We start from the raw sequence: 24231 nt of genomic DNA, 5'->3' as shown, positions 1-24231 counted from the left end.
CACATATTATTAACGTTTGAACCATGATTCTCCAGTGACCACAGCACACTCCACCTCTAAGTTAGCACATCCTCTCTCATTCACTGGTATCTATAATTCTGGAGAATCATTTTGACCCAAGTGGCAAAGGCACTGACCAGGCACAAGAGATAAAACCAACCACAAACATCTCAAAGCAACACCAAGTATGACAAATTAGTCACACAATGGTGCTTGGATAGAGCGAATGCATTGTTTTAGAAATGTATCAATGAGCAAACCAAGGCAACCCACCTCTTCCTAACACTCAAGATAAGTGGCATGTCAGGGGTGGAGTGCCACAATCGGCACTGCAAGTTTCTGAAAACAGAGTCAAAAAGCAGTTGTTTTAAAAACCTTCCATCTGACACTGCAGAGATCTTAAACTCTGCAACTCACTCACCCTTCTGCTAGGGTTGCTGTTTCCTCAGCTGGTTTCCACAAGACCTTTCCAACTTTAGGCATCTCCAGAGGTAAGCAAACATCAGTGTTTGCTTTCTGTAAGTTAAGATTTGTTGGACTTGCTTCATTTGATGGCTGGTCCAATTGGTTTACAGAGTTTAATGATGGTAACCCTTTGGCAAAGGCCTTGACCTGACTGGTTTCTTGTACATCTCCTCGCACATCCTGGCTCTGGATTTTTAAATCCATTGATCTCTCTCTAACAGCCTCATTATAAAAGGCATCTTCTGGGTTTCCTCTTTCCTTTTCAACTGTTTTTGCTCCAGACGTCAGAGAGGGACAAGATATGTTTGACCAAACCTGTCCAGAATGGTGTAATGATGGAGCCCCATGAACAGATGCTTTCTCTGGGCAAGATGGTACAATATTTACCATATTGGCAATCCCATCTACGTTGGATGGTGTAACAGATATGAAGCCAAATGCCTTCCTGATATCTTTCTGAGGAGGAACATGCTTTGTGAATACCACTGGCCAGCCCTCATCTTTAGAATCAGGATCACACACTCTTGAAGGAAAACCAATGATACGTGATTGTTGTGGGCAACAAAGCATCAACTCTTCCATGATTGGATGTTTTTCTTTTAGAGCAACAATTTCTTGGGGTCGTGCAGCCGATGGAAACCCAGGGTTCAGGGCTTGTCTTGGACACGATGGAAGCATACTCAACATTATTTCTTTCTCCCTATATGACATCCCCTGAACAGAGAAACCTTGAAGAATAACTCCATACCTTGGGTGAAATGCCTTTTCCCAAATTGCATTCATAACCCTCTTCCATCCACCATGTTTTTTTACCCTATGCTTTGAAGGTATACCTGGAATTTTACTGTGTTTGGGGGAGCTAGCCAAAGAGTTGAACATGCTGGGCGCCTCTTTCGATAAAGCCTTCACTGGTCTCTGTTCTATCTTTGAGGGGATTCCAGGAATATTGGACTGCTTGGGACAGGGCGGCAACATTGAAATCATAATTCTAACCACTGCCCTGTCTCTTACATACGTCTTCACCACACTATGTATTACTGGCAGTTTTGCTGGGTTTCTTAACCACATTTGACCATCTTTCCAATCATCCCCAATCCAATCTGACTCGTTGTGTAATCTAGAGGGAACTCCACGAACCCTGGAACTTTCTGGACAAGTAGGCAGCAAATTCATCATACTTGGTACATCTTCCTGCGTCTGACATGACTCTAATGGGAAGCCATGTAAACATGCCGTGTGAGGGCAGTGGGGCAGTATGGTCTTGTGTCTAAGGGGAGTTCCAGGAGCTCTTGATTCCTTGATACAACTTGGCAACCCATGTATCTTTGATGGGACTGTAACTAATGAGGTCGTAAAGAAAGAAGGGAACCCGGGTACACTAGCTTTATCAGGACAGGACAGTAAAATCGCATTCATCATTTCAGCAGAGTTCTTGTCCAATGATGGCACTGTATGTAGAGCCGGCACTCTCCTTCTTATGAATGGGCTCTCACACTGCAAACTTTTAGAAGCAAGCCATTCATTGCAAGGTTTCAGTCCACTCTTTGACAGTAAACCAGGGACTTTGCTATGCCTTGGACAGGAGGGAACTATATTTACCATACTGGGCTCTTGTTGTGGAGCAGAGGGCATGCCGAAAACTTTGGCTTTTTGTGGGCAGCTTCTTAACATACATACATTACTCCTTAAGATTTCTGCATCATTCTGTAACCCCTGAGCAATGGAGGCTTGTGTTTTCTTTTCTGGTTTCTCGTTGATGAACCTTCTCAAGGCATGCCAAGCTTTATGCTGCTCATTGTTTTGATCACGGGATGGCATACCAGGTGTTTGGGTCTGTTTGGGACACATAGGCATGAGACTTACAACGCTGGGTAACAGCCTCTGTGGTTTTGTGGGAACCCCCCAAAGGCAAGTTTTCACAGGACATGAGGGCACCATTGCCACTGAACACAACACTTCTCTTTCAGAGGAAAAACTAGGATTAGGCATCCTCCAGAGACAAGATGGTATCACATCTAGCATATGTTTTATACGTTCTTTGCCCCGATAGGATCTTTCAGCTGGTCTATCCATGACTGATTCCCCCCTAAAATGCCAGCGGTCATTATCTGCTTTGACTCTTTGTTTAAATGGCATTCCTGCAATCATTGTCTGTTTGGGGCACATTGGGAGAAGGCTTACCATACTAGGAGTATTTGAAGCCTCCTGCAGTGGCACAGAGGGAAACCCTTGCACCCTGAGATTTCTAGAACATGTCGGCAACATGGCCACCATTGCCTTAATCATATTAGGATCACTGGCGACTTGATCCTTAACACATGACAAGTCCAAAACAAACTCTTTTATCTGTAGTGGTTTCTTCCACAGAGAGCCTCTGTCCCAAACACTCATGTCATATCCAGGCACTGATTCAGAGGAAGCTAATCCAGGGATTTTACAAACTCTGGGGCATGTGGGTAAAAGGTTAGCCATACTTGGCACACGTTTCAACGCAGATGGGAATCCAGGGATACTGGCAGACCTGGGGCAGGATGGAGTTAAGTTCACCATTTTTGCAACTCCTGCACTACCCATATGAAGGTAAGTTGCACAAAGTAAAGGATATCTGTTGCTGAGTACCTTTGGGAACAATAAACTCCATTTAGCGGGCCAGTCTAAAAGCTGTGATTGATCTAAAGATGGAACACCAGGAATAGTGGAATATTGTGGGAAACTTGTCAGAAACTCAGTCATACTCTGCACTCTCACTGCTCTTTCAATCTGAGCTTCAGGATTTACAGTGGAGGGGAAATGAGGACCAGATCTTCCTCTTGGAGACAACTGACCAACTTGCATCTCAGATACATAAACACACTCTTCTTCTTTACTGACTGCAGAGTTTGGTAACACAAGTTCCTGCTTAACACTCCCATCTCTTTCACAAAGCTGTCTCTCATCCACAGACTGACTCCCATTTCTAGTTCTCTCTGCCTCCGCACAATGCTCTTGATCCAAGCCATCCAGTACAAAACTTTTCATGGCAGGCGATTCATCTTCCACTTCAGAGTCTTCACCTCCATTTGATAAATTGTTGGACGTGGCCTGCTCTGCTGAGGAAAACCCAAATTGAGAGTCCAAACTTGAAGGTGCTAGGTCAGAGGCAGTTGAGCTGCTGATGACAGTGAGTATTGGAACAGTAGGGAACATTTCTTCAGTGTTTTCTTGCGGCTTCTCCAAGTGTGAATTTTTCAAAATAGACTGTTGACAACATAGAGCTTCCGATGTTTTGTTGGTCAACACTGACGAAACTGCAGAATTGACATCTCTGGGATGAGATGACACTGAGGTAACCATGCTTTCATTTCTAAAGGGGTAGACCAAAGATTGATGTTAGAACAAAAAGACTCAAGTACTTTTCTTAAAGATACTTGAGCCAAATCCACATTAATCATCATGATTCACTTTAGTATTACAACCTCACTTCCAAGGAAGTTGGGACACTTTGTAAAATGTTGATGAAAATAGATGGTTTGCAGGTCAGTTAAACCTTATATTTAATTTAAATAGTAAAAAAAACTACATATTAACTGTTGAAACTGGAAAAATTTTAAATGGGAAAAGACTGAAAACTGAAAAATACTGGATGGAGGTGAGGCAGAACTGCATTATAAACAGACATGACTCTGTAGTGGAAGTAACTGCATGAGCCTGAAATCACTCCCTGAAACCATTGTCTGTGAACACAGTTCATCTCTGTATCCAAAAATGCAGGTTAAAACTGAACCATGCAAAGAGGAAACCATATAGAAACATGATCAAGAAACACCGGAGACTTCTCTGGACCTGAGCCAGTTTAAGATGGACTGAGGGGAAGTGGAAAACTGTCCTGTGGTCTGATGAATCAAAATCTGACATTCCGCTCTAAAGAGGAGAGAGACCACCCGGCTTGTTATCAGTTCGCAGTTCAAAGCCAGCATCCCTGATGGTATGGGGATCATAAGAGTCCATTGCATGGGTAGCTTCCACATCTGTGAAGGCTCCATTAATGCTGAACAATATATACAGGTTTACGAGCAACATACGCTGCCATCCAGACAATGACTTCTTCAGGAAGACCTTACATATTTCAGCAAGACAACGCCAAACCACATTCTGCATGTATTACAACAGCATGGCTCTGTAGTAGAAGAGTCCAGGTGCTAAACTGGCCTGCCTGCAGTCCTGATGATTAGCAAACCAGCAAATTCTGTTTTCATTAACATTTGACAAAGTGGCCCATATTTTTTTTGTTATTTGGTTGTACAAGTGTAATCATTGTTGTGAATTTGGCTGTATTGACCACACTGAACTCACCCATCAGTCACAGCCTCTTTGTTTTGGCTGACCTCCATCCTTGCTATTGGTTTTGTGTCAGAAATTGCAGCAGGTTTCGGAGAGTCTATCAAAGGTTCCTGGAGTAATCTAGGTGTAGGCTGAAGTTTGACAGGGGACACTGGAGTATGCTGAACAGCTTCTGGCTGGGAAAGTGGATTCCCTAACTGAATGGACATCTTGGACGAATGACTTCTTGATTTAAGTAAGAGCTCCTTGGCTGAGGCAGACATGTGATCTTGAAGATCAGGGTTTTGATTGGGTGGAGAAGTGCTTGGAGGAACTGTTGGCTGGACGTTTGGGAATGTCCTTGATGGCCTTGGTTCCGTTTGATCTGCTGGTGTTTTAGGCATCTCAAAATATTTAAGGCCTGGGGCTAAAGGGGTTTTGGAGTTTTGGGGCAAAAGTGAGGCCATGCTCTCGGGTCTGAGGGACAAACAAATGAAGATCAGTTATGACCGAAGGTGAGTCTCCAGTGCAGTTAGGCTGTGTCCACCAAAACTTTTTATTTTAGGAGGCCAGTTGACCATTTCCATCTAGGCCTCCTTTCTCGGCTTAACTAGGATAAAATTCTCCCCTCATCTCTGTCACTTTTTATTTGGCTGTCAAAACGAAAATACCACCAAGACCATCTTACAGGAACATTATATAACATGCTAAATATCATCAATTAATGCAAAATGATATCATCATCGTTGAGTATCCCAGTCGTGCCGGTCCTTCCTCCCTCGTCTGTGCTTTAGCCTTCCCTTGATTTAGAACAAGAAGAGTAAGCTCTCTAACTTCTTTATAACATTTTTACTTCTGCAGATGTTGAGATGCCTCTCAAAAAAAGGACTGCTCCTCCCATCGTTACAGGGTGTTTCAGCAGGACAATGTTTTGGTGGACACAGGTCCTAATGCAGCCCATATTCATATTCAGGCCTGATTCACAGATTTAATCAACCAAAGCTTTACAGCACACAAGCCAATCAGCAACGTGACATGGAACAAACATCTCTTATCAATACAAATGGTGTCTGACACCATACAGAGCAATCAACCAAACAAGCATTATGTAATAATCAACAGTAGTAACGTCCAGGTGTTGCCAAGCAGCAGCCTTTAAACTCGACAACCACACAGTCAGATCAGGCACAGCAACACAACTTTAAATAAGTTGGTCCAAAGTTAAAAAAACAAACAAACTTTCAAATCTGGAGATCTTATATTTCATTCACAGCTCCAGAAGCATCGTGGTAACACGTTTCTGCATCGCCACAACATGAAGACAAGGTTACAGGCATGGGAGGCTGAACTCCAGAGGGCAGCAGGGTATCGCTTTACAAGGTTTAACTTTGTGGAGAACTTGGATTCACATTTTTCAAAATTTCAAAATCTAAACATTTTGAGATCCTTCCCCTCTATCTGTAATGAACAATCTCCCGCTGTGAGCAACATTTGTAAAAGGTCAACTCTGCAAAAATTCAGACAGACTGTCCTGAAATTTTCCAGAAATTTTCCAGAGTCTTTTCGTGAAAAGGGGGATTTACTTTCATTCTTTCACTCTATTCTGAACGAACTAACATATAGCCAATATGAGCTTGTGTCCTTAAAAGAGCTGGATGTGATTACTGAATGCATACTAAGAAATTCTAGCTTCACTGTGCACAATGTTGTCTGTCTGGTGTTTAAGATTAAAAGGATGTTGACTGACAAGAGAGCACAGAGCCAGACCGCAGCGGATGGGAGACAGACCGGACACTGATCTGGTGGAAGTCTGAAGTAACAAATAGTTTGGAAGCCAGACGCCAACCCTCTTCAAGAAACTAACTTTCAAACCTGTGATTCAGACACCTGATGCATCCAGCACTCATGCAGTGAGTAACAGACTCTCTGAAAGAAGTGACACCTGCTGTCCAGTTTTAAAGACATCGGAACGACCCTGAAAACTCCACTTCTTCACAAGTCTCTGAGCACTTTGCACCACAAACCAACAGCCAGTCCATTAAGAGTGTTAGCGTGGATTATTCCTTCACAGCCACGCCACAGCAATCACTAAAAACCACAAAACCCACAAACAGAGCGACTTCTCTATCAACTCACCCCACTGACGCTCTGACGACCTCAAATCCAAAGTGAGCCTCTCGTTTCCGATCTGAGGCCCTGACTGGATCTGACCTCCAGCCTCCAGGTGGTCTCAGATCAGCGGCTGAATAAGAACAAATACAAAGTTAGCTTTGTGTTTGTTGCATATTTGTAACTACACAGTTCTGCTGCCCTGGGTGTTTATTCATGCTTACCTGTTAGCGTCGTACTCTGGTTGTCCTCTTCACTCAGCGTGCTCAGCTGTCTCTTAAACTCTGAAACAAGAAAAGAGAAATGAAGAGATTAAAGAGAATACTATTCTAATGTCTGCTCTGGGACTGTTGCTCCTTTTGGATCCTGTACCTGCATCTGTGTCACAGGGGAAGGCTGAGGCAGTGTGGGGAACATGAGGCTGAGAGGGAGGAAGAGGAGGAGCTGAGGGCCCACAGGGAGCAGGAGGAGGACTGAGAGGAGGGTGAGAGGAGGTCTCTACTGTAGGGGGAACCTGGGGTCTCCAGGAGGGAACAAAGTCAGACCTTCCCTCAGCGGATAGAGAGAAGGACGCTGACGGAGAGGAAACGTAAAGAGAGAGAGAGAGAGGAAGGTGAAATATAAAAGATCCAAAACCAAAATCAGACAGCTGGAAATTTGGGTGTTAAACAATAAAGAGAGGAGAGGGAGAGCGGGTAGCACGATAAAGGTGTCAGTAAAGAGCAGCAGATGCATCACACTGCAGGATGAGAGGGATGTGTTGCACACAGGAGAGGGACTTCAGCCCCTTATAGGACCCTACGCAGCAGTGGTCGACGCGGACACAAGCACTACATACTTGTGCGTCGATGTGTCCGTGTCGCTCTGCAGTACTCCACCGAGACGCTTGAGGGCAATGTGGTCTTTCTGATAGTCGGGTCAATTGTTTTCTGCCCCGCTACTTTTTCCATTTACTTTTTCACAGCGATTCAGAGCGTGTTATGTTCATGTAGAACTGATACATGTTGCTTTTTATCATACAGCAATGATTATAGGGAAGAAAAGAGAGGAGACGTCGGGGGAGATCAAATACACGGCCGATGTGCGGGTATCCCGGAAATACAATGCCGCCTATCGAACCAATCACAGGCCTTGCGGTCTCAGTTGATTCAATTCTTACATTACAGTTACATTTTGGAGGAGGTGTACATCAGGCTATCCAACCCCAGGCTAGGCCTCTGCGTAGGTACAGGGGCTACGCAGACCTTCGCACACAGGCATTGATTCAACGCAGAGGTATAAACAACGCTTAAGTCTGAGTAGCCCTTTTCAGGAGCAGAGGCCTACGCACTTAGCCTGATGTGTAACCTGTAGCTTGTCCAAAATGTAATTAGACATTGAAACAACGCATACCGCAAGCCCTGTGATTGGTCTGCTAGGCAGCATTGTATTTCCTGCATTTACAGCATTGTGTATTTAATCTCCTCCGATGTCTCCTCCTCGATGTATCAGCTGTAAAATAACATACAACGTTCTGAAATGCTGTGAAAAAGTGAACAGAAAATGTAGTGGGACCAAGCGGCAACCTCCGGTCTAAAAATATGAGTTAATGCGGAAGTGTTAAAAGCTGCAGTTCATCGAGGATCCGCTTGAGGCTGGTTCCGGAAGTACCGGAAGTCACATACACATGAATGGGAAAAAGACGATCTTTGCAGCATTAATAAACATGTTTACAGCCTGGTACAAAAGATGAGTGTAGTCTGGATAGCTCATTTCTCGATGTCCTCTCACTGTGAGGGGGGTGAATTTTTTCTAACGCGGCAATTTCGAAGATATTGAGATTACTAGTCTTCCAATGAGAGGCACTTCCAATGTTGGCTAGGAGGCTCAAAGCCCGCCCCTTTACGTCACACTGGCTCGACTGAAGCAATATGGCTGCTACTGCCGATTGGCTTCAAAACAGCGTTCAGAAACAGATGGGTGACATCACGGATACTACGTCCATATTTTATACAGTCTATGAGTGGGACCAGAAACAGGCGACCCGACTATCAGTGAGACCACACTGCCTTCAAGAGTTTCGGAGGAGTATTGCAGAGCGATATTGCTGGGTTTCTTCATCCTGCAGCAGGTAAACAAGCTGCAATGTAATCCTTCATGGATCAAATTCAAAATGATCTTTCTCCAGAGTCTTCTTCGTCGTATGAATGCTATATTTAATCCTAGGATAAATCAAGAGCATGTTGGTGCTTTAAATGTTCATGCAGGAGGAGAGGCTGAAGGGTGAGAGAGGAGTGCAGCAGGTTTAAGAGGAGAGGGTGTCAGGTTGGAGTTACAGGTTAAAGGTGGAGCAGCGTCACATGGCGTCTCTATTCTCTGCTTTTTCTGCAGCACTGCAGGCTGAGTGGGATCAGAGAGGTGCAGGAACTTTGGAGAGAGCGCCGGCTGGGCTAACGGGGCCTGAGATTTAGGAGGCCTCCATTCACTCTGCCAGGAGGCTGAGGAGGATGAGGAGGGAGAGACACAGGTGAGGGAGCAGTAACAGGAGAAAGACAGGATCAAACTCCTCCTCAGGACGCGGTACCTGTCTCAGGAGCAGACGGCAAACTGGTGGGACGGGTGAGGGCGCAGCCTGACTCCACCAAGGAGGAGGGGCGGGGTTTGTGCTGTCTGAGAGCAGGAGGAGGCGGAGGTATAAGAGGGAAGGAGCTGAGAGGAGCTGAAGATGAGGAGGAGGAGGAGACAGAGGAAGAGGGGGGGACACCCTGTGCGCCCCAGGCTGAGAGGAGAAGATGGAGAGAATAAATCAAATCAAGAAAAAAAGAAACATCAACTAAAACTGCAACAGAGCGACAGACTGACTGTTAACACTGCAGACGTAGTTGTACCTGACTGTGAGGAATCAGACACGGTGGGAGGATGGAGAGATGGGTCAGAGGGTGCAGAGGACAGAGAGGAGGTGGAGAGCGCTTTAGAAGAAGGAGGAGTGAAGGTGGAGAAAACTGTGGCTTCCAAAGCTTCAGCTGGAGAGGAGTCACAGTGGAAGCTGTGAGGCCTCCGAGGAGCTGAAGAGAGGACACAGAAGAAAACGAGAAGAGGAAGGAAAAGAGAGGGGAGGTGTGGTAAAGGAGAGCGGGAAGGAAAAACAACAAACAGAAAGATAGAGGGAGAAACTGAACATATAGAACGTCCACAGACACACCAACCTCGTCTTATTTCAGCTCTGGACTTTATCAAGCTGTATGCAAACAACCTCAGGAGACTCTTTACTTTGCTCTTGTTGTTGTTGTTTACATGAAGGAAACATCGTTTGCATAAGAATACATCAAGCAAATTTGAGTTTTTGAGTCAGAATTCTGACTTTAATTTGAGTATTCTGGAATTCTGAGAAAATAATTAGAATTCTGACTTTAATCTCGAAATTCTTAGAGGAAAGTAAGGGTTCCGGAATTCTAGGAGGAAAGTAAGGGTTCCAGAATTCTTAGATGAAAGTAAGGGTTCCAGAATTCTTAGAGGAACGTAAGGGTTCCAGAATTCTTAGAGGAACGTAAGGGTTCCAGAATTCTGATAAAGGGAAAATTCCGGAATTCTGATAAAGTGAGATTTCGGAATTCTGACTTTCATCTCATAATCCTGAGAAAAAAGTCAGAATTATTTTTTCCTTAGAATTCTGACTCTTGTCACATAATTCTCACTTCAATGTCAGAATTGAAAAATATGGCAGATATTTTTTTTATGGCCTAACCTCCAAAAATCATTATTCAGTGTCACTTACCCTCTTTTGTACGTTACGGACTTATAGACTGTACAAAACACAAACTTGATCTCAGTGACACCACCTGTTGGTTTCTGTTCAGGCGTTTTAAAGTCCAGAGATGGTCGTCACCTGATTGGAAACTCCCGTTAACTTCAGATAAGTTTAGAAACAAGAAAAGAGGTGGAGTCAAGCTGAGCCCCCTAGCAAATGACTACAGTGTGCCTGCCTAGCTTTCAATCAACTCAGCCACACCCTTTATTATGCAAAGTTATGCATAACTCTTGTCTAAGAGGATGCATTCTAAAAAAAAATCATCCCCATACAGTGTAGAAATAATGAATGAGCTATAACCAGGCGGTTAACGTGTTTATTTCTACTGTAACAACAGGTGTTAATGAGGCATTTTTTTGCAGCCAGCCTGGAGGACGCTCAAATAACTGCAACTTCTGGGGCATCAGCATCGGCCTCGTTTTTCAACAATAAGGGTTACAGCTTGGTCACTGCAGTTGCAACCTGAAAGCTCTATCTACTGTTCTATATCTTATTAAAGACGTAAAAGTACCTAAAAACACCTGAAAGTAAGCTACTTCTTTACCATCACACTTCTTTTCTGAACTGCCCCCTAGTGGCCACCAGAGTAACAGCTTATTAAAGACACTTGAATGTTGGTTACTCTTTAAGGCACTAAGGCTACGTCTGTAACTTATGAACAATCCACGTGTTTAAGTCGTTTCCAGTGTCAAACTTTGGTTAAATTATTTTCAAGTTGGTCACTAAAATCTAAAAACTAAGAGCACGTTTTGAAATATGAAAATCGAGCTGGTTCAACAGGTTACTATAATCCTGGTTACCAGACAGAGGGGCATGAGGTCAACATTTCTGATCCTGATGAAAAAATCTGTCCCTACAGAGACACAAGACCACAGCTGCTGGGTAATACCTGATCCAGCACCAGGCTGGAAGATTTTGGGGAGAGCAGGGGGGTGAGCCCGAGTGAAGGCAGGGAGCGAGTAGGCGTAGATGGAGGGACGAGCCTGCTGGGTGGAGAGTAAAGATGGAGGGACTGAGAGAGCCGGGGGTTCAGGCAGAGGAGGACGAGATGAATCTGAGATGGAGGAGGAAAAACCAGAGGATGTTTTCCAGTCCATCTCTGATGTTACTGGATGAAAGAATGGATGGAGATGGAGAGAGAGAGGAGGAAAGAGAGGGGGAGATTGAAGAAGAAGAAGAGTAAGAGGAGGAAGTGATGGAGGCAGTAAAATGTAGAATGAGGATGAAATTTAAAATGTAGGAATGAGTTTTTGCAGCTTGTATGAGGAGAGAGATGAGCAGTGTTGGGATCTTTATGAGACAGGAACTGGCCCAACAGAGCCGGAGTGAGGGTGAGGAAAGAGGATTATTTTTAATGCAAAGTGAAAGTTTAATAATGAAACTAAATGCTGACAGTGAGAAAGTCACACAAGCTGAGACTCTGCTACTCTGTTTGTGTCTTTAGGCTACACTGAGATCGGGATGGAGAGTATGTGGAGGAACAGAGAGTTACCTGAGGGGCCTGAGTCAACTGCAGGCCTCCAGGCCAGATCATGCAGTCTGGATGCAGAAGAAGCTGACGTAGAGAGAAAGAGGAACAGCAGATATGAAGATTAGATGAAAAGGGAAGTGAGGTTATGAAAAGGTGACAGAAGAGGAAGAAACAGGGCGAGAGAAACGGGTCAAAGGGGAATGAAAGGTGAGGAGGGCAGGGCACTGGACTCATCTGTAGAATCAATCAAAGGACGGCCTTTTTTCTACATTTGTAGTATCGCAAAAAATCAGACACATCCTGTCTCAGAGCGATGCAGAAAAACTAGTCCATGTATTTTGTACCTCCAGGTTAGATTAATGTAATTCCCTTTTATCAGGCTGCCCTAAAGACTCCTCAGCTACAGCTCGAGTACTGACTAGAAGTAGGAAGAGAGAGCACATCTCTCCCATGTTAGCTTCTCTACACTGGCATCGTACCTAATGTCTCTAAAAGTAGTATGGGAGGTAGAACCTTCAGTTATCAGACACCTCTCCTTTGGAATCATCTACCAGTCAGGGTCCAGGAGGCAGACACCCTCTCTACTTTTAAGAATAGGCTTTGAACTTTCCTTTTTGTCAAAGCTTATAGTTAGAGCTGGATCAGGCTTGGACCAGCTCTTAGTTATTCTGCTATAGGCTTAGACTGACACACTGGGATCCTGTCTTTTCCTCTCTCTCCTCTGTATGCCTGTCTCTTAATTTAACTCTCCCTGTCCCATTAAAGTTACTAGCCATAGACCTTTCTTGAGTCCCTGAGCTCCCTTGTCTCGTAGGTTCCTCTCGATCATTGGACGTGCCAGACACCAGCTGCTGCAACTATTAATATCAGTCTCATCATCATCATTGCTTCAAATGTAACCATAAGTCTGAGTAAACTGTTGTTGTTGTTGTTGTTGTTGTTGTTGTTGTTGTTGTTGTTACACAAGAGGGTTTCCCAAATACACAAGCCTCAGGTGCAGGGTCTGAATGTTTTTTGCAGCACCTGAGTCTCGTGAACAGACGAAAACTGTTCTGAGGCACATTTTGTCCTCGATGGTCCCACTGCTGTGATGTTTTGATTGTAAAGCTTTAAATTGATCAGAAAATACTCTCTTACCTGTAACATGAGGAGTCTGTCCGGTTCCAAAGCTCGGCCTCTTCTCCTCTCCTCCCTCTTCATCACTGTCGTTAAAGTCGTCCAGGTTTCCGATGTCGCTCATTTTCATACTCATGAGACTCGCCAAACTCTGCATGTCCTCGTCCCTATAAAAACAGGAATCAGGTTGAACCTCTCAGATTTATCACGGAGTCACACAAACACACAGCTGCGTTGATGACTCACGTGGCTTTTCCCTCCTTGAGGAAGACACAGGAGAGGTTGAGCTTCAGCGTGGCTTCCACCACTTTGACGGAGAGTGGTTTGAGCTTCAGGGTGATGTCGTACTGAGCCGGCGTCGCGCTTGCAAACTTCTTCATGTTCACGTCAACTGACGCCAAAACCTTCCTGCGACCTTTCGTTTCCTGATGTGGAAAATAACAGACGTTAAAATCTTTATTCAGGTCAGTCTGCAAATAGTGCCAAGAAAACTACTCTACGAAGTAAGGAGCATCTCAGCACTGAAAGGCTACACATCAACCCCCACACTCCTTCCACCTTTTATTGTCCCTTACTTCGGGTTTTCGTGTTGTGATCACTTTTCATATTTTGTGCAATAAACTGTCTCTAACAGGCTGCAGCAGATGTCTAATCACAGTGAGTCTTGGTCTTTTCGAGGTCTCTGCGTCACAGCTCTAATTTCATGCTCCAATAGAAAAATCAACTTGCATGAAAGCACAAATGTCCCCTCCACATGTTTGAGTTGCAGTTATTTGCATTGTTTTTTTTATAATGCTTATTATTATATTATTATTATCGTCATTATTATTATCATTACTATTTATCATTATTATTATTAGCATCATTATTATTAGCATCATTATTATTAGCATTATTATCTTAATATAATTATCATTATTAATATTATTATTACTAATGTTATTATCATTATTATTCTTTTCATTACTGTCATTATTATTATTATTGTTATCATTATTACCATTATTACTGTTTATTTATTTATTACAATTATATAATTATGAATAATATTTATTATTATTAATATTATTAATATTATATAGTTTATTTGATAGGGATAACGCAAATTACTCAATGCAGCTTCAGTCTATTACAGCTGTAGTAGCCAATGTTTCCAAGATTAAAGCTACTGCTCGTTTCCAACTCCTGTCTTAGTGTCTTTGTTGGTCTTTTGTCTTACAAATAAAAAAAATACTAATAAATAAAAAAAAAGTACATACAATTTCCGGTGTTGAACTTAACAAACATTTAAAATCAGTTTCAGGTTTGTGAATTCAATACAATTCTTAAACAGTCTCATCTCTGTGATTTTTTTACACATTATTGTTAAGGCTTGGTTATTCAGAGAAGCAGCAGGATGAATCACAGTGAAGGGATCTTAGCTCCACACGGAGACACAACAGGACATACGTGAAAACATCACTGCAGCCATTTATAGCTGTGCTGCTTTAATTAGTACATAATTAATTTGAAGAAATTCAGATTGCTTTGCTGTCTTACTAATCTTTTCAACACGAAAGACAAATTTGAGGGTAGAATCCAGAACTTCACCTAAAAATGTATTCTCCATGTATTTTTTACAGTGTTTTATGATTGTATTGTTTCGTTGATGGAAGAGCTCACCGATCTGTCTTTATCATGTTTAAAGTGAGCTTGTTTTGATAAGGACACTTACATAAGACGTTCATATGTGATGATTGTCTCTCACTTACTTTACTTTTTATTTCTAAAGTCATCCTGCAGAGTAAAAAATGACTCTGCCTTCAGTGTCAACACACAGTGAATACTTTACAAGTCTGAACAGAATAAATAAGACTGATGCCAGTAAACTAATTAGGTGATCTCAGTGTGTAGAGGCTTTTAGGACGGGCTTGGTTTAAACATCTTTACAATATCACAGAATCAGCAGACTCACATTTTCAATGACAAACGTCCAGTCCTTGTCTTCAAACTCCTCCGCTGTCGGCTCCTGTTGAAGGACGAACAAGAAGCTGATGCTTCAGGTGTGTTTTTACGATCAGACAACAAGAAGCTGTGAAGAGGCTCGACTTCATACCTTGAAGAGTGTGACGGTGATGTCTAAACTCTCTGGAACCTGCCAAACCACCAGACCTCTGTACGGGTTTTTGATCCCCGGCTGCCAGCTGTGGAGCTGAGAGACGACACGACACAAACACAAACACAAACACAAACACAAACACAAACACAAACACAAACAAACACGGGAGTCAGTGTCAAAAGTTTATATCACATTATAAACACAAGGTTATTGATTCAGGAGTGTTTTAGCTCATGCGTACCTTCGTGCTGTGACGTCTGTTCCTCCTGATCCACACCACCCTCAGTTTGTCTGGCTGCCTAAAATCACAGCACAGGTCAGGTTGAGTTATTCCCATGATGGAGTGATGACCACTAGAACAATAAAATCATTCACAGACAAAAAGCCTGCATGGAGGAAGAAGTAACCTCCAAAAGCATCATCAGAGGAGACTCCACAGAGACCTGAACACCTGACATATAAAGAAAGTTGATCCAGGTCACCACACGCTACAAAAGCAGAAGTGCCCCGTCACATGTGAGGCCACATCGGTCTCACACTTCTCACACTCGCTTTGCTCTTCTCAAAAAGTCTGTTTCCTTTCCTTTCCAGTCTCCAGAGAACAAGTCAAAAAGATATATATTCATACAGCTACAAATCCCAACTGATGTGACGGACACTAATTTAGCTAACATGCAACACAACAACAAGTGTGATGAAGTCTATAGAGTTAGTTTTCATCACAACACTGCTTTAATTTCTTTCACATTTTAGACAGACAGAGAAGCTCTCTGTCTGTTTACTGCAGGTGTGGAAGTCTGCAGAAAGACGGTAGACATGTATCCAGAGAGCTCAGTGCTCAAAGGTGTGTATCACATTTCCCTCTGCCTGTTGACACTGTGGTAAAAACATGGGGATTGAATGGGATCGTCGCGAGGTTCTTTTCTCAACACTCACTTCAAGTGGAAAACACAGGCGTATGTGGTGGAGTTTGTTTGTTTGTTTGCTGGCCTCCCAAAGCGCAATGCAAAAATACTTATAAAAGTGCCAAACAGGTGAAAATACTATTAACAAAATGTATTAAAATAACCAACAACTGCGATAACAGCGATAGAATGGAACAGACCAGAACAGAACACATAAAAGAACAACGGAATGGAACACATCAAAGATCAACGGAATGGAACACATCAAAGAACAATGGAACGGAAAACATCAAAGACCAACAGAATGTTGGTGTGGTCTCAGGCAGGTCTTGAGAGTAGGGAAATAATGATAGTTAGCGGGCACAGATTCGAAAGAAGCCTGAGGGGCTACTGGACCCCAACCATCTCTGATATTGTTCAGTTGGAAAGGTATGTTGTTTTATGATTCAATTAGAAAAGGTTATTTACTCGGAAACACAGACGTGAACCTCATGGTGGTATAAACCGAAGGTTAGGGCATTACTATGTTTTACTGTCTCTTGACAATGTGTACACAAATAAATGTGTGGATTTAAAAAAACATGTTTAATAGGTGTACTGAGCCAAACTGATCTCCTCTGAGACCTTAACGTCTTTCCAGGAAGCACAGATGATGTCCTTCTTGAGAATTTTTTTTCAGATTCTGAACAATCTCTGAAATCTGGATGATTTTCAGAGACTTCCATCTGTTCTGTTTTACTCAAGTTTCGTCTTACAGCTGTTTAAGGCTGCATGAACGTATTTGTAATGCTCATGAACTTTGACTGAATCTGAAAGCCCAGTCAGAGGCAGAGCAGAAAACAGCAGCTTGTTTTTCTGAAGGCGAACACAAACTCATCTGTGTGTGAGGTGAGGAGCTGAGCCGGCAGAAAATGAAAATCTTGTGACTCCGTGAGAGAAAGTGAGTGTGTGTGTGTGTGTGTGTGTGTGTGTGTGTGTGTGTGTGTGTGTGTGTGTGTGTGTGTGTGTGTGTGTGTGTGTGTGTGTGTGTGTGTGTGTATGTATTAAAACACTATATGAATGGTGGGAAACTGACCCCACGCTCAGACTCACTTTATCCTGTGAGACTTTAGAGCTGCAGCTTGTTGTGTGAACATTACGAGCACAGCTTCAGGAGTCGTCACATATTCCATCTCTCTAAATCTCCCAGCATGCACCGGGATATGAGGTTCAGTTTCTGATGTAGGCAATAATACGTTTTAATCACAGTAAACAAAAAAATGACAGAGATGCTGCTATTTGTCTTATTGTGTGATGGTGACTAAATAAAGTCGAACACAGGTGAGCTCAGATCTGTATCAGCTGAGAGTGAGAGAACCTGAAGTGAACCTTTTATTGTGATCAACATAAACGGAACCATAATATCTGATCCACTGAGACACAGATGACAGCCTGATATACCTGATACAACTCAACAGGTGTTATAAGACGGATGGCTGTTAACTCTCTACAGTCAAACAGAATCAAAATACAGTTCTTCATGTTCTGCTTTGCTTAGTTTTTTGTTTTGCTTGTTTGTTTGATGCCTTTTTTTGCTTTGCTTGGTTTTATTTTGTTTTTGTTTGTTTTGTTTCAATTCCCTCTGTTTTGGTTTGTTTGTTTGTTTTTTTTGCTTTGTTTTATTTTGGGTTTTTTTTGTTTTACTTTGCTTCATTTCAGTTTGTTTGTTTTGCTTAGCTTTGCTTAGTTTAGCTTTGTTTTTTTTTGTTTTGTTTTTGTTTGTTTTGCTTTTTTCTGTTATTTGTTTGTCTCGTTTCGCTTTGTTTGACTTTTGTTTGTTTGCTTGTTTGTTTATGTTTTGTATTCTTGTTTTGTTTGTGTTTGTCGTTTTCTGCATCTGTTTTCTGTATTTACATTTGCCGCACATTTGTTTATCTGTATCTTGTTATTATTTATTCGCAGTGTTTCCATTGTCGCGCTTGTTTAAAACTTTTGCATGTGTTTATGAATATGCATCATTTACGTGTTTGCAGAACCTATCTCCAAATTAAGATAAATTAGCCTTGTGGGCCACCGTACTCAACCCCCAACCTAGAGACATGAAAAGTTGTATGAAACTAAAATAAAGATTAAAACTAATAAAGGTTTGCGAGCAGAGATGTCTCAGTGTTTACGGTGAAACTTCTCGTGCTGCTGGACTCTTACAACATCCGCTGTGAGCATGGTGAGAAGTGCTTAGAGAGAGGGAGGGAGGGAGGACATAAATAGACGACGTCTGTCTCTCTGTACTTCACACAGGATTAGTAGAAATCCAACACCTGCTGCAGCTCCATTTATCACAGTCATGCTCCTGTGCTGCTGAAACAGGCTGACCTACTAACGGGAGAACGAGTGTTTAAAACTGAGGGACGACTATGACAGAACACGCTGCAGATATCATCCATTAAGAGTGTGTTTAGACCCGTGTCTTCCTCAGACTGAAGGCTGCACGCTGTCAGGGAAGATGTTGATAATAAAATGTTTCAATATTTAAACCAGACGCTCTAAATGTTCTGATTCTTCAGTATCAGAGTTTCTTCCTTATCAGATGAAGGAGACGAGACGACCGGTCGAGCTGATCCACATTTCACACATTCTTTTCATACACTAGCTGAGATGTCACCCATACAGCAGGTCAATGAAACACTTTATTTACATTTCAAAACCCCTAAAGACTCAAACAACGTGTTATAATTACATGTGATTTAATATGTTTGAGACTTCTCTTCCGTTTATCCTTTTAAAAGTTACTTCATCTTTAATATGAGCTGATTCAAACACTTGGTGCTTTCTGGATTATCTTCTCTGGATGAGGCTGCGATGGAGCTAAAGCTGCCAAAGAGTAATCCTCAGATCTGAAGCATCGATATCAAAGAGAAACTTTTGGTTTTAAATTACAAAAACATGAACGAAGGCCAAAAAACTTTGGATACACCTCCAATAGTTATGAAACAGGCAGTAATGTCCGTAGCATAACCCTCGATGGATCAAAGTGTGTCCACTGAAAGTCCTTGTTTTTGTCCCTGATAGGCTCAGAGTGTTGTTCTGACAACATTACAGAGAGGATCCCTAGGGAGTTTCTGTTTTCTGCTCTACCTCTGTTTCATTTTGTTGTTCTTTATTACAAAGATAATATTTTGTTGGATCAAACAAACTTTTAAGACTCCGAAGTCCCACCATGACGCAACAAACTGTGGCAACTGTAAACCAGCAACTCCTGAGTCCTGTGAGGTGGAAATCTTGTTTGTTAATGTAGTTGTGTTTACAAGATGGAGTCAAAGGTACAGAGAGGATCCCTACAGAGAGAAAGCTTTTCAGTTAAGAGGAAGATGGTTTTTATAACCAGAGACAGCTGTTACACCAGACGCTGTTAACAAAAAACGTATGTTTTCCCACAGGGGTTGGTGCTCTACCTCTCCTTTAGCAAACTGTACCTTTTTTATTCTTATTGTTTGTAACAAGGAATATTTTGTTGCATGTCACACACACTTTTAAGAAACCAAATTCACAAGATTACACAGTAAAATTAACTCACTGAGGAAGCTGTAAACTAGCAACTCCCAAGCTGTGTGAGGTAAAAGTACTGTTTTATCAGTGAAGTCTACGTGTTGTATGTAGAATAAAAAAACGATCTAAGTGTCTGACAACTTTAGAGAAAGAATCCCTGCAGAGAGAGAGCTTTACGTTAAAGATGAAGAAGCAGCTGTTATTACTCTCTACACACACCAGACTATACCGATGATAACAGGAGTTTAACCTCACAGGACACAGGAGCTGCTGATCTACCTCTAACTACAGGTTCCTTTAATGTTACTCTGTTACTTTGGTTTTGTTCCTTGTTAATACACGCCTCTTACCTCTTATCCAACAAATGATTCATGAACTATACAAAAGCAATCTTTGTTGAATCAAAAAGACCTGGAAGATGCACAGATTGGTGGTTTTGAAATCGCTGAATCACCCTTTAAGTCAGCATGAAGAAGCTGTTATGTGCAAACATTTGGTGTCAGATTGTTTTTGACACGTATTCATATTTAGGGTTTTTTTTTTCAGCAACTGGACTCCATTCACAAAATCATGAATTCAAGGCCACAGGAGTTGCTGATCTACCTCTGCCTGAACTCTTTAGTTTGTGAGTGTCTTTGGGTGTAATGTGAAACTCATGTAGAACCTGAGCTTTCCATAAAAACAGCTCAGTCATCCATTAACACAAACGACAACAAGTTTGACTCAACACTTAAAGACAGAGTTATAATTTAACAACAGAACTTAGTTCACTTTACGTTGAGAAAATAAATGGTATACACGACAAACATTTCCTCCACCGCTGTGAGAGACCAGAGGGTCACTGAGGTCAGACGTCCCACCAAACCCCATTCAAAAATCTAACAATTTAACATCATAAACAATCCACATTGTTGTATGTATCTTATATTCACAGGCTGCTTTTGATTCCCTTTACATTGTGTGTCATATTACCCCACCTCCCACACCCACACACACACACACACACACACACACACACACACACACGTACACACAATGAATGGGGAGCCTGAGGGGAGAGTCTAACCAGCGTGGAACAAGCTGAGTATGCATGTATCACTCAGTGTTGCTAAACCGCGTGTACGTCACATCTACCTGAGACGTGTTGAAACTGGTCTATCTGAATAAAGTTACCCAAAACTGGGGAACGTGTCTCTGATACAGGCTGAGGCTGGAGGATACTCAGACACACTGACTGCTCTGTGACTAATAATGATGGAATTAAAGGAAGTCCTGCAGAGCCAGGACTGCAGCAGCTCAAACACCGACAGACAGGACTGTTAACTGTGATTAAGATCTGAGCTGAGCACCAGGGTGGAGACCTTTCAGTCCGACTCTGAAGGTTTCTATAAGAGCTGCAGTGACAAAGTGGAGCCAAAACATTCAGAGGTCCCTCTGCTGACCGGCTGCAGTGTAGGTCTTAAACCCTGCCTCCTCCATGTGAACAGATGGGACATGAGTCTAACTCTAAAATCCAAACACAGGTCAAATAAATGTTTCTCAAACGTGGTTTGTGTCTTTATCGTTAGTTCTGACTAGTTAGTTTGAATAAGTTATTTGATGCTTGATTGACAGCTCTGTTGACGAATGAGGCTCCTGCAGCATCGGATTATCAGAGTAGAGGAGGACCGGTGAGAGGAAACGTAACAAACAAGAGTCATTGAACTTTCCATAACCGTGAGTGTCTGCTTCAAACCCACACATGAATCTGTGATTCTGTGGACTGGACCCACCGAGAGGAAGTGGAGACACGACTGTCGTCTATACAGTTAATGGATGAGAGCATTTAACAACCTGTTATTATCTCTACAGTCTGAAAGCCTCACACTCAGTGAACTGCACCTGCAAGAAGGCAGAAGATGCATCATATATCTGCAGCAACTCGTGCATCACCAGGCCAGACTTAGTCCTGGGTGAGTGTCTGTTTTTATGAATCCTGTTGGTACTAAAGTCTGAAGAATAGAAAGAGGCTAACATTGTGATATCTGAAGAAATGTGGCTTCAAATATGGCAAACTCAATCCTCATCTACAAATTCTTCTTTCTGGCGAGATTTCTGCTGGAAGAATTTTATCTGTTTTTTTATTAACCCTTGTCAGGAGCAGTTTCTGCTGACTTTGTACATGTTTTTAGGTCTTGTCCATTTCTTCAGCCTTTCTGGAGAGGTGGGGAAAACTTAATCTCAGAGACTTTAGAAATGTCATTTGAATCTTCTTTCATCTTTTTGTACCTTTGGAAAATACCTGAAGGCCTCAGAAAGAAGGACCCATATCTTTTGAAGATTTTCATGGCTGCAAGTAAGAAAGCAATAACAAGAGGCTCCCACCATTAAACTACTTAAAAACATTATCAACTCAGTTAGCAGTATGGAAGAAATGAATTTATTCTGCTGAACTTTCTTTTCTGAAATCAGATCCCAAAGACCGTAAACTGTTGGTGTCCCTGTGTTTGGTTTGTCTCAGTGGTGTAGCCGTACCTCTGTTGAGCATAGATCAAACGTTCTTCAGATCAGTGCGTTCATTTAGTCGTGGTGATGATGGCTATGACTGAGAAGGATGATGATTCTCTACCTGAGCACCACGGCCATATTTTAAACCCAGGTTTGAGGTGTTTAAATAAAGAATGATTGTTTGTATTGTTGTAAATCTCTGATCTGTTTACCACACAAACTTCATCACAGCCTCCAAAACATCAGCATCTAACCTGAGAAAGCATGTGGAGGTCTGGAGCTAACACACTGCTTTGATTCCAGATGAACATTGTAAACTTGTCTGTGCTTGTAGTAACTTAGTTTATATTTCATGGTAGACTTTTTAGATATGAAATCATGTTTTCTAGATAAACAGAACGGAGCAAAATGTTCACCATGTATTCTTGACTGACCTCATGCTTTGTGAAAATATGTTTAGAGATATCTTAAAAAGTACTTTGAATACTTCAGTATTTTTAAAAGCAAGTACTCCAGGACTTTAACTCAAATAACAACTTGTACTTGTATTGGAGTAATGTTTGACCAGGAGGATCTATACTGACTGAAGTAATGATTAATGACACTTGATTTTTTACTGATTATGATGCAATGTCCTAGTCCTCACCTGTTTAATGTTATTTGTCCATATAAAACAAAAACAAAAGTAAAAGTCTCACAAAAAAATAAACAGGATGCTCTCATGTTGTGTTAATTACACCCTCTAGCTTCAGTATATAAACAGCAGACACGGAAGTGGGTTATTGGGGCGTGCTATCTGATGCAGCATCACCGTATTTTGATTATTGATATCAGTATTAATAAATCATAGGATACATACTATCACTGTAATAATTAAAGCTACAGATTAACTCTTTAATTTTAATTCAAACACATCCCTGATCATGAGGTCTGAGCATCCCTCCTATCAGAGTCTCATCTGCTTGAAGTGTGGGTTTCACTCTTCATTAAAGGCCTCTGTCGTGTTGTAATAACGATGGTATTAAAGCGACTTAATACTTTGTTATATTCCTATAACATATATGTTGTTTCCGGCATTTAATGTTCAGTAAACAGGCACTTATTTATTCCTATAAGGCTGTTTTCTTGTGCGGCGCACTGAGAGTAAAAGGAGGATTTCTCTGGATGAGGTTTGGTGTCACTTTCTCCTCCGCACGCGATAAAACTGTCACAGTCTTCAACACTTACAGGGACACGTTTAGCAGGTTTAACCAAACACAACACAACACTCACTCAGTGTGTCACCTTTATGAAAGTGTTATAAAAGTGTTTACTCACCATTTTTTCGTGCTCTCTATCATCAGCTCCTGAAACGAAGCAGCAAACTGGAACTTCGCTGCTTTCTTTCCCACCCGCTGGAGTCTCTTCCAAACCGAAGTCATGGCTGTCAGATTATAATCTCAGACACACGATGAACCCACATCAACGGCCAGTAATCCCGTCACCGTGTCCCTCCGCGGGGACTTTACCGGAGGTAGTGAAGGGTCCACCTGCCTCGATGACAGCTCCTCATCGGTGTCCGCTCCATACACACATGCTGCTCATTACGCACACACACTGCACATCACACACACACAGTGCACAACAAACACACGCCTCAAACCAGAGAGAGAGAGAGAGAGAGAGAGAGAGAGAGAGAGAGAGAGAGAGAGAGAGAGGGGGGGGGGGGGTCAAACTACACAACATAAACCGGAAAATAGAGGAGGACTTTCAAAATAAAACAGGTGTCACGCTCTAAAGATACTTTTCAACTGCATGAACCTTCCCCAGAAACTAGGGACCTTTTCAGGAACTATGCACATTTCAAAAGTCGGAGCCAGGGTCTACATTTAGTTCCAGGGTTGTTAATCTTCCCATGAAAAGTTCCTGCTCGGGGGTACTTTCCAATGGTCCAGGAACTTTTGGGGGCAGGGCCTGCAGTGCTGAAGGT

General features: G+C 42.3%; 1 protein-coding gene across 3 annotated transcripts in view; it reads right to left on the bottom strand.

The window, feature by feature from the left end:
- Positions 1 to 23993, bottom strand: part of ehbp1l1a (EH domain binding protein 1-like 1a) — a 42506-nt gene extending 18513 nt beyond the window's left edge. The window contains exons 1-10 of one of the 3 annotated variants that reach the window (XM_034677099.1): positions 23580 to 23888; positions 15587 to 15644; positions 15343 to 15438; positions 15202 to 15255; positions 13494 to 13672; positions 13269 to 13414; positions 12153 to 12215; positions 11550 to 11768; positions 7098 to 7157; positions 6901 to 7006 (exon numbers count right to left, since the gene is read on the bottom strand). In XM_034677099.1, coding sequence (XP_034532990.1) covers positions 6901 to 7006; positions 7098 to 7157; positions 11550 to 11768; positions 12153 to 12215; positions 13269 to 13414; positions 13494 to 13672; positions 15202 to 15255; positions 15343 to 15438; positions 15587 to 15644; positions 23580 to 23683 — 1085 coding nt within the window. In that variant the 5' untranslated portion in view covers positions 23684 to 23888. Of the gene's footprint in view, positions 1 to 6900; positions 7007 to 7097; positions 7158 to 11549; positions 11769 to 12152; positions 12216 to 13268; positions 13415 to 13493; positions 13673 to 15201; positions 15256 to 15342; positions 15439 to 15586; positions 15645 to 23579 lie in introns of all 3 variants that reach the window. The other 2 variants (XM_034677100.1, XM_034677101.1) reach the window with 2 other exon arrangements.
- Between the last annotated feature and the right edge of the window lie 238 nt (positions 23994 to 24231).

Source organism: Notolabrus celidotus, chromosome 23 (assembly GCF_009762535.1).
Source record: "Notolabrus celidotus isolate fNotCel1 chromosome 23, fNotCel1.pri, whole genome shotgun sequence".
NCBI lineage: Eukaryota > Metazoa > Chordata > Actinopteri > Labriformes > Labridae > Notolabrus > Notolabrus celidotus.
The sequence above is the reverse complement of the archived record's forward strand: the minus strand, read 5'-3'. Positions and strand labels throughout refer to the sequence as shown.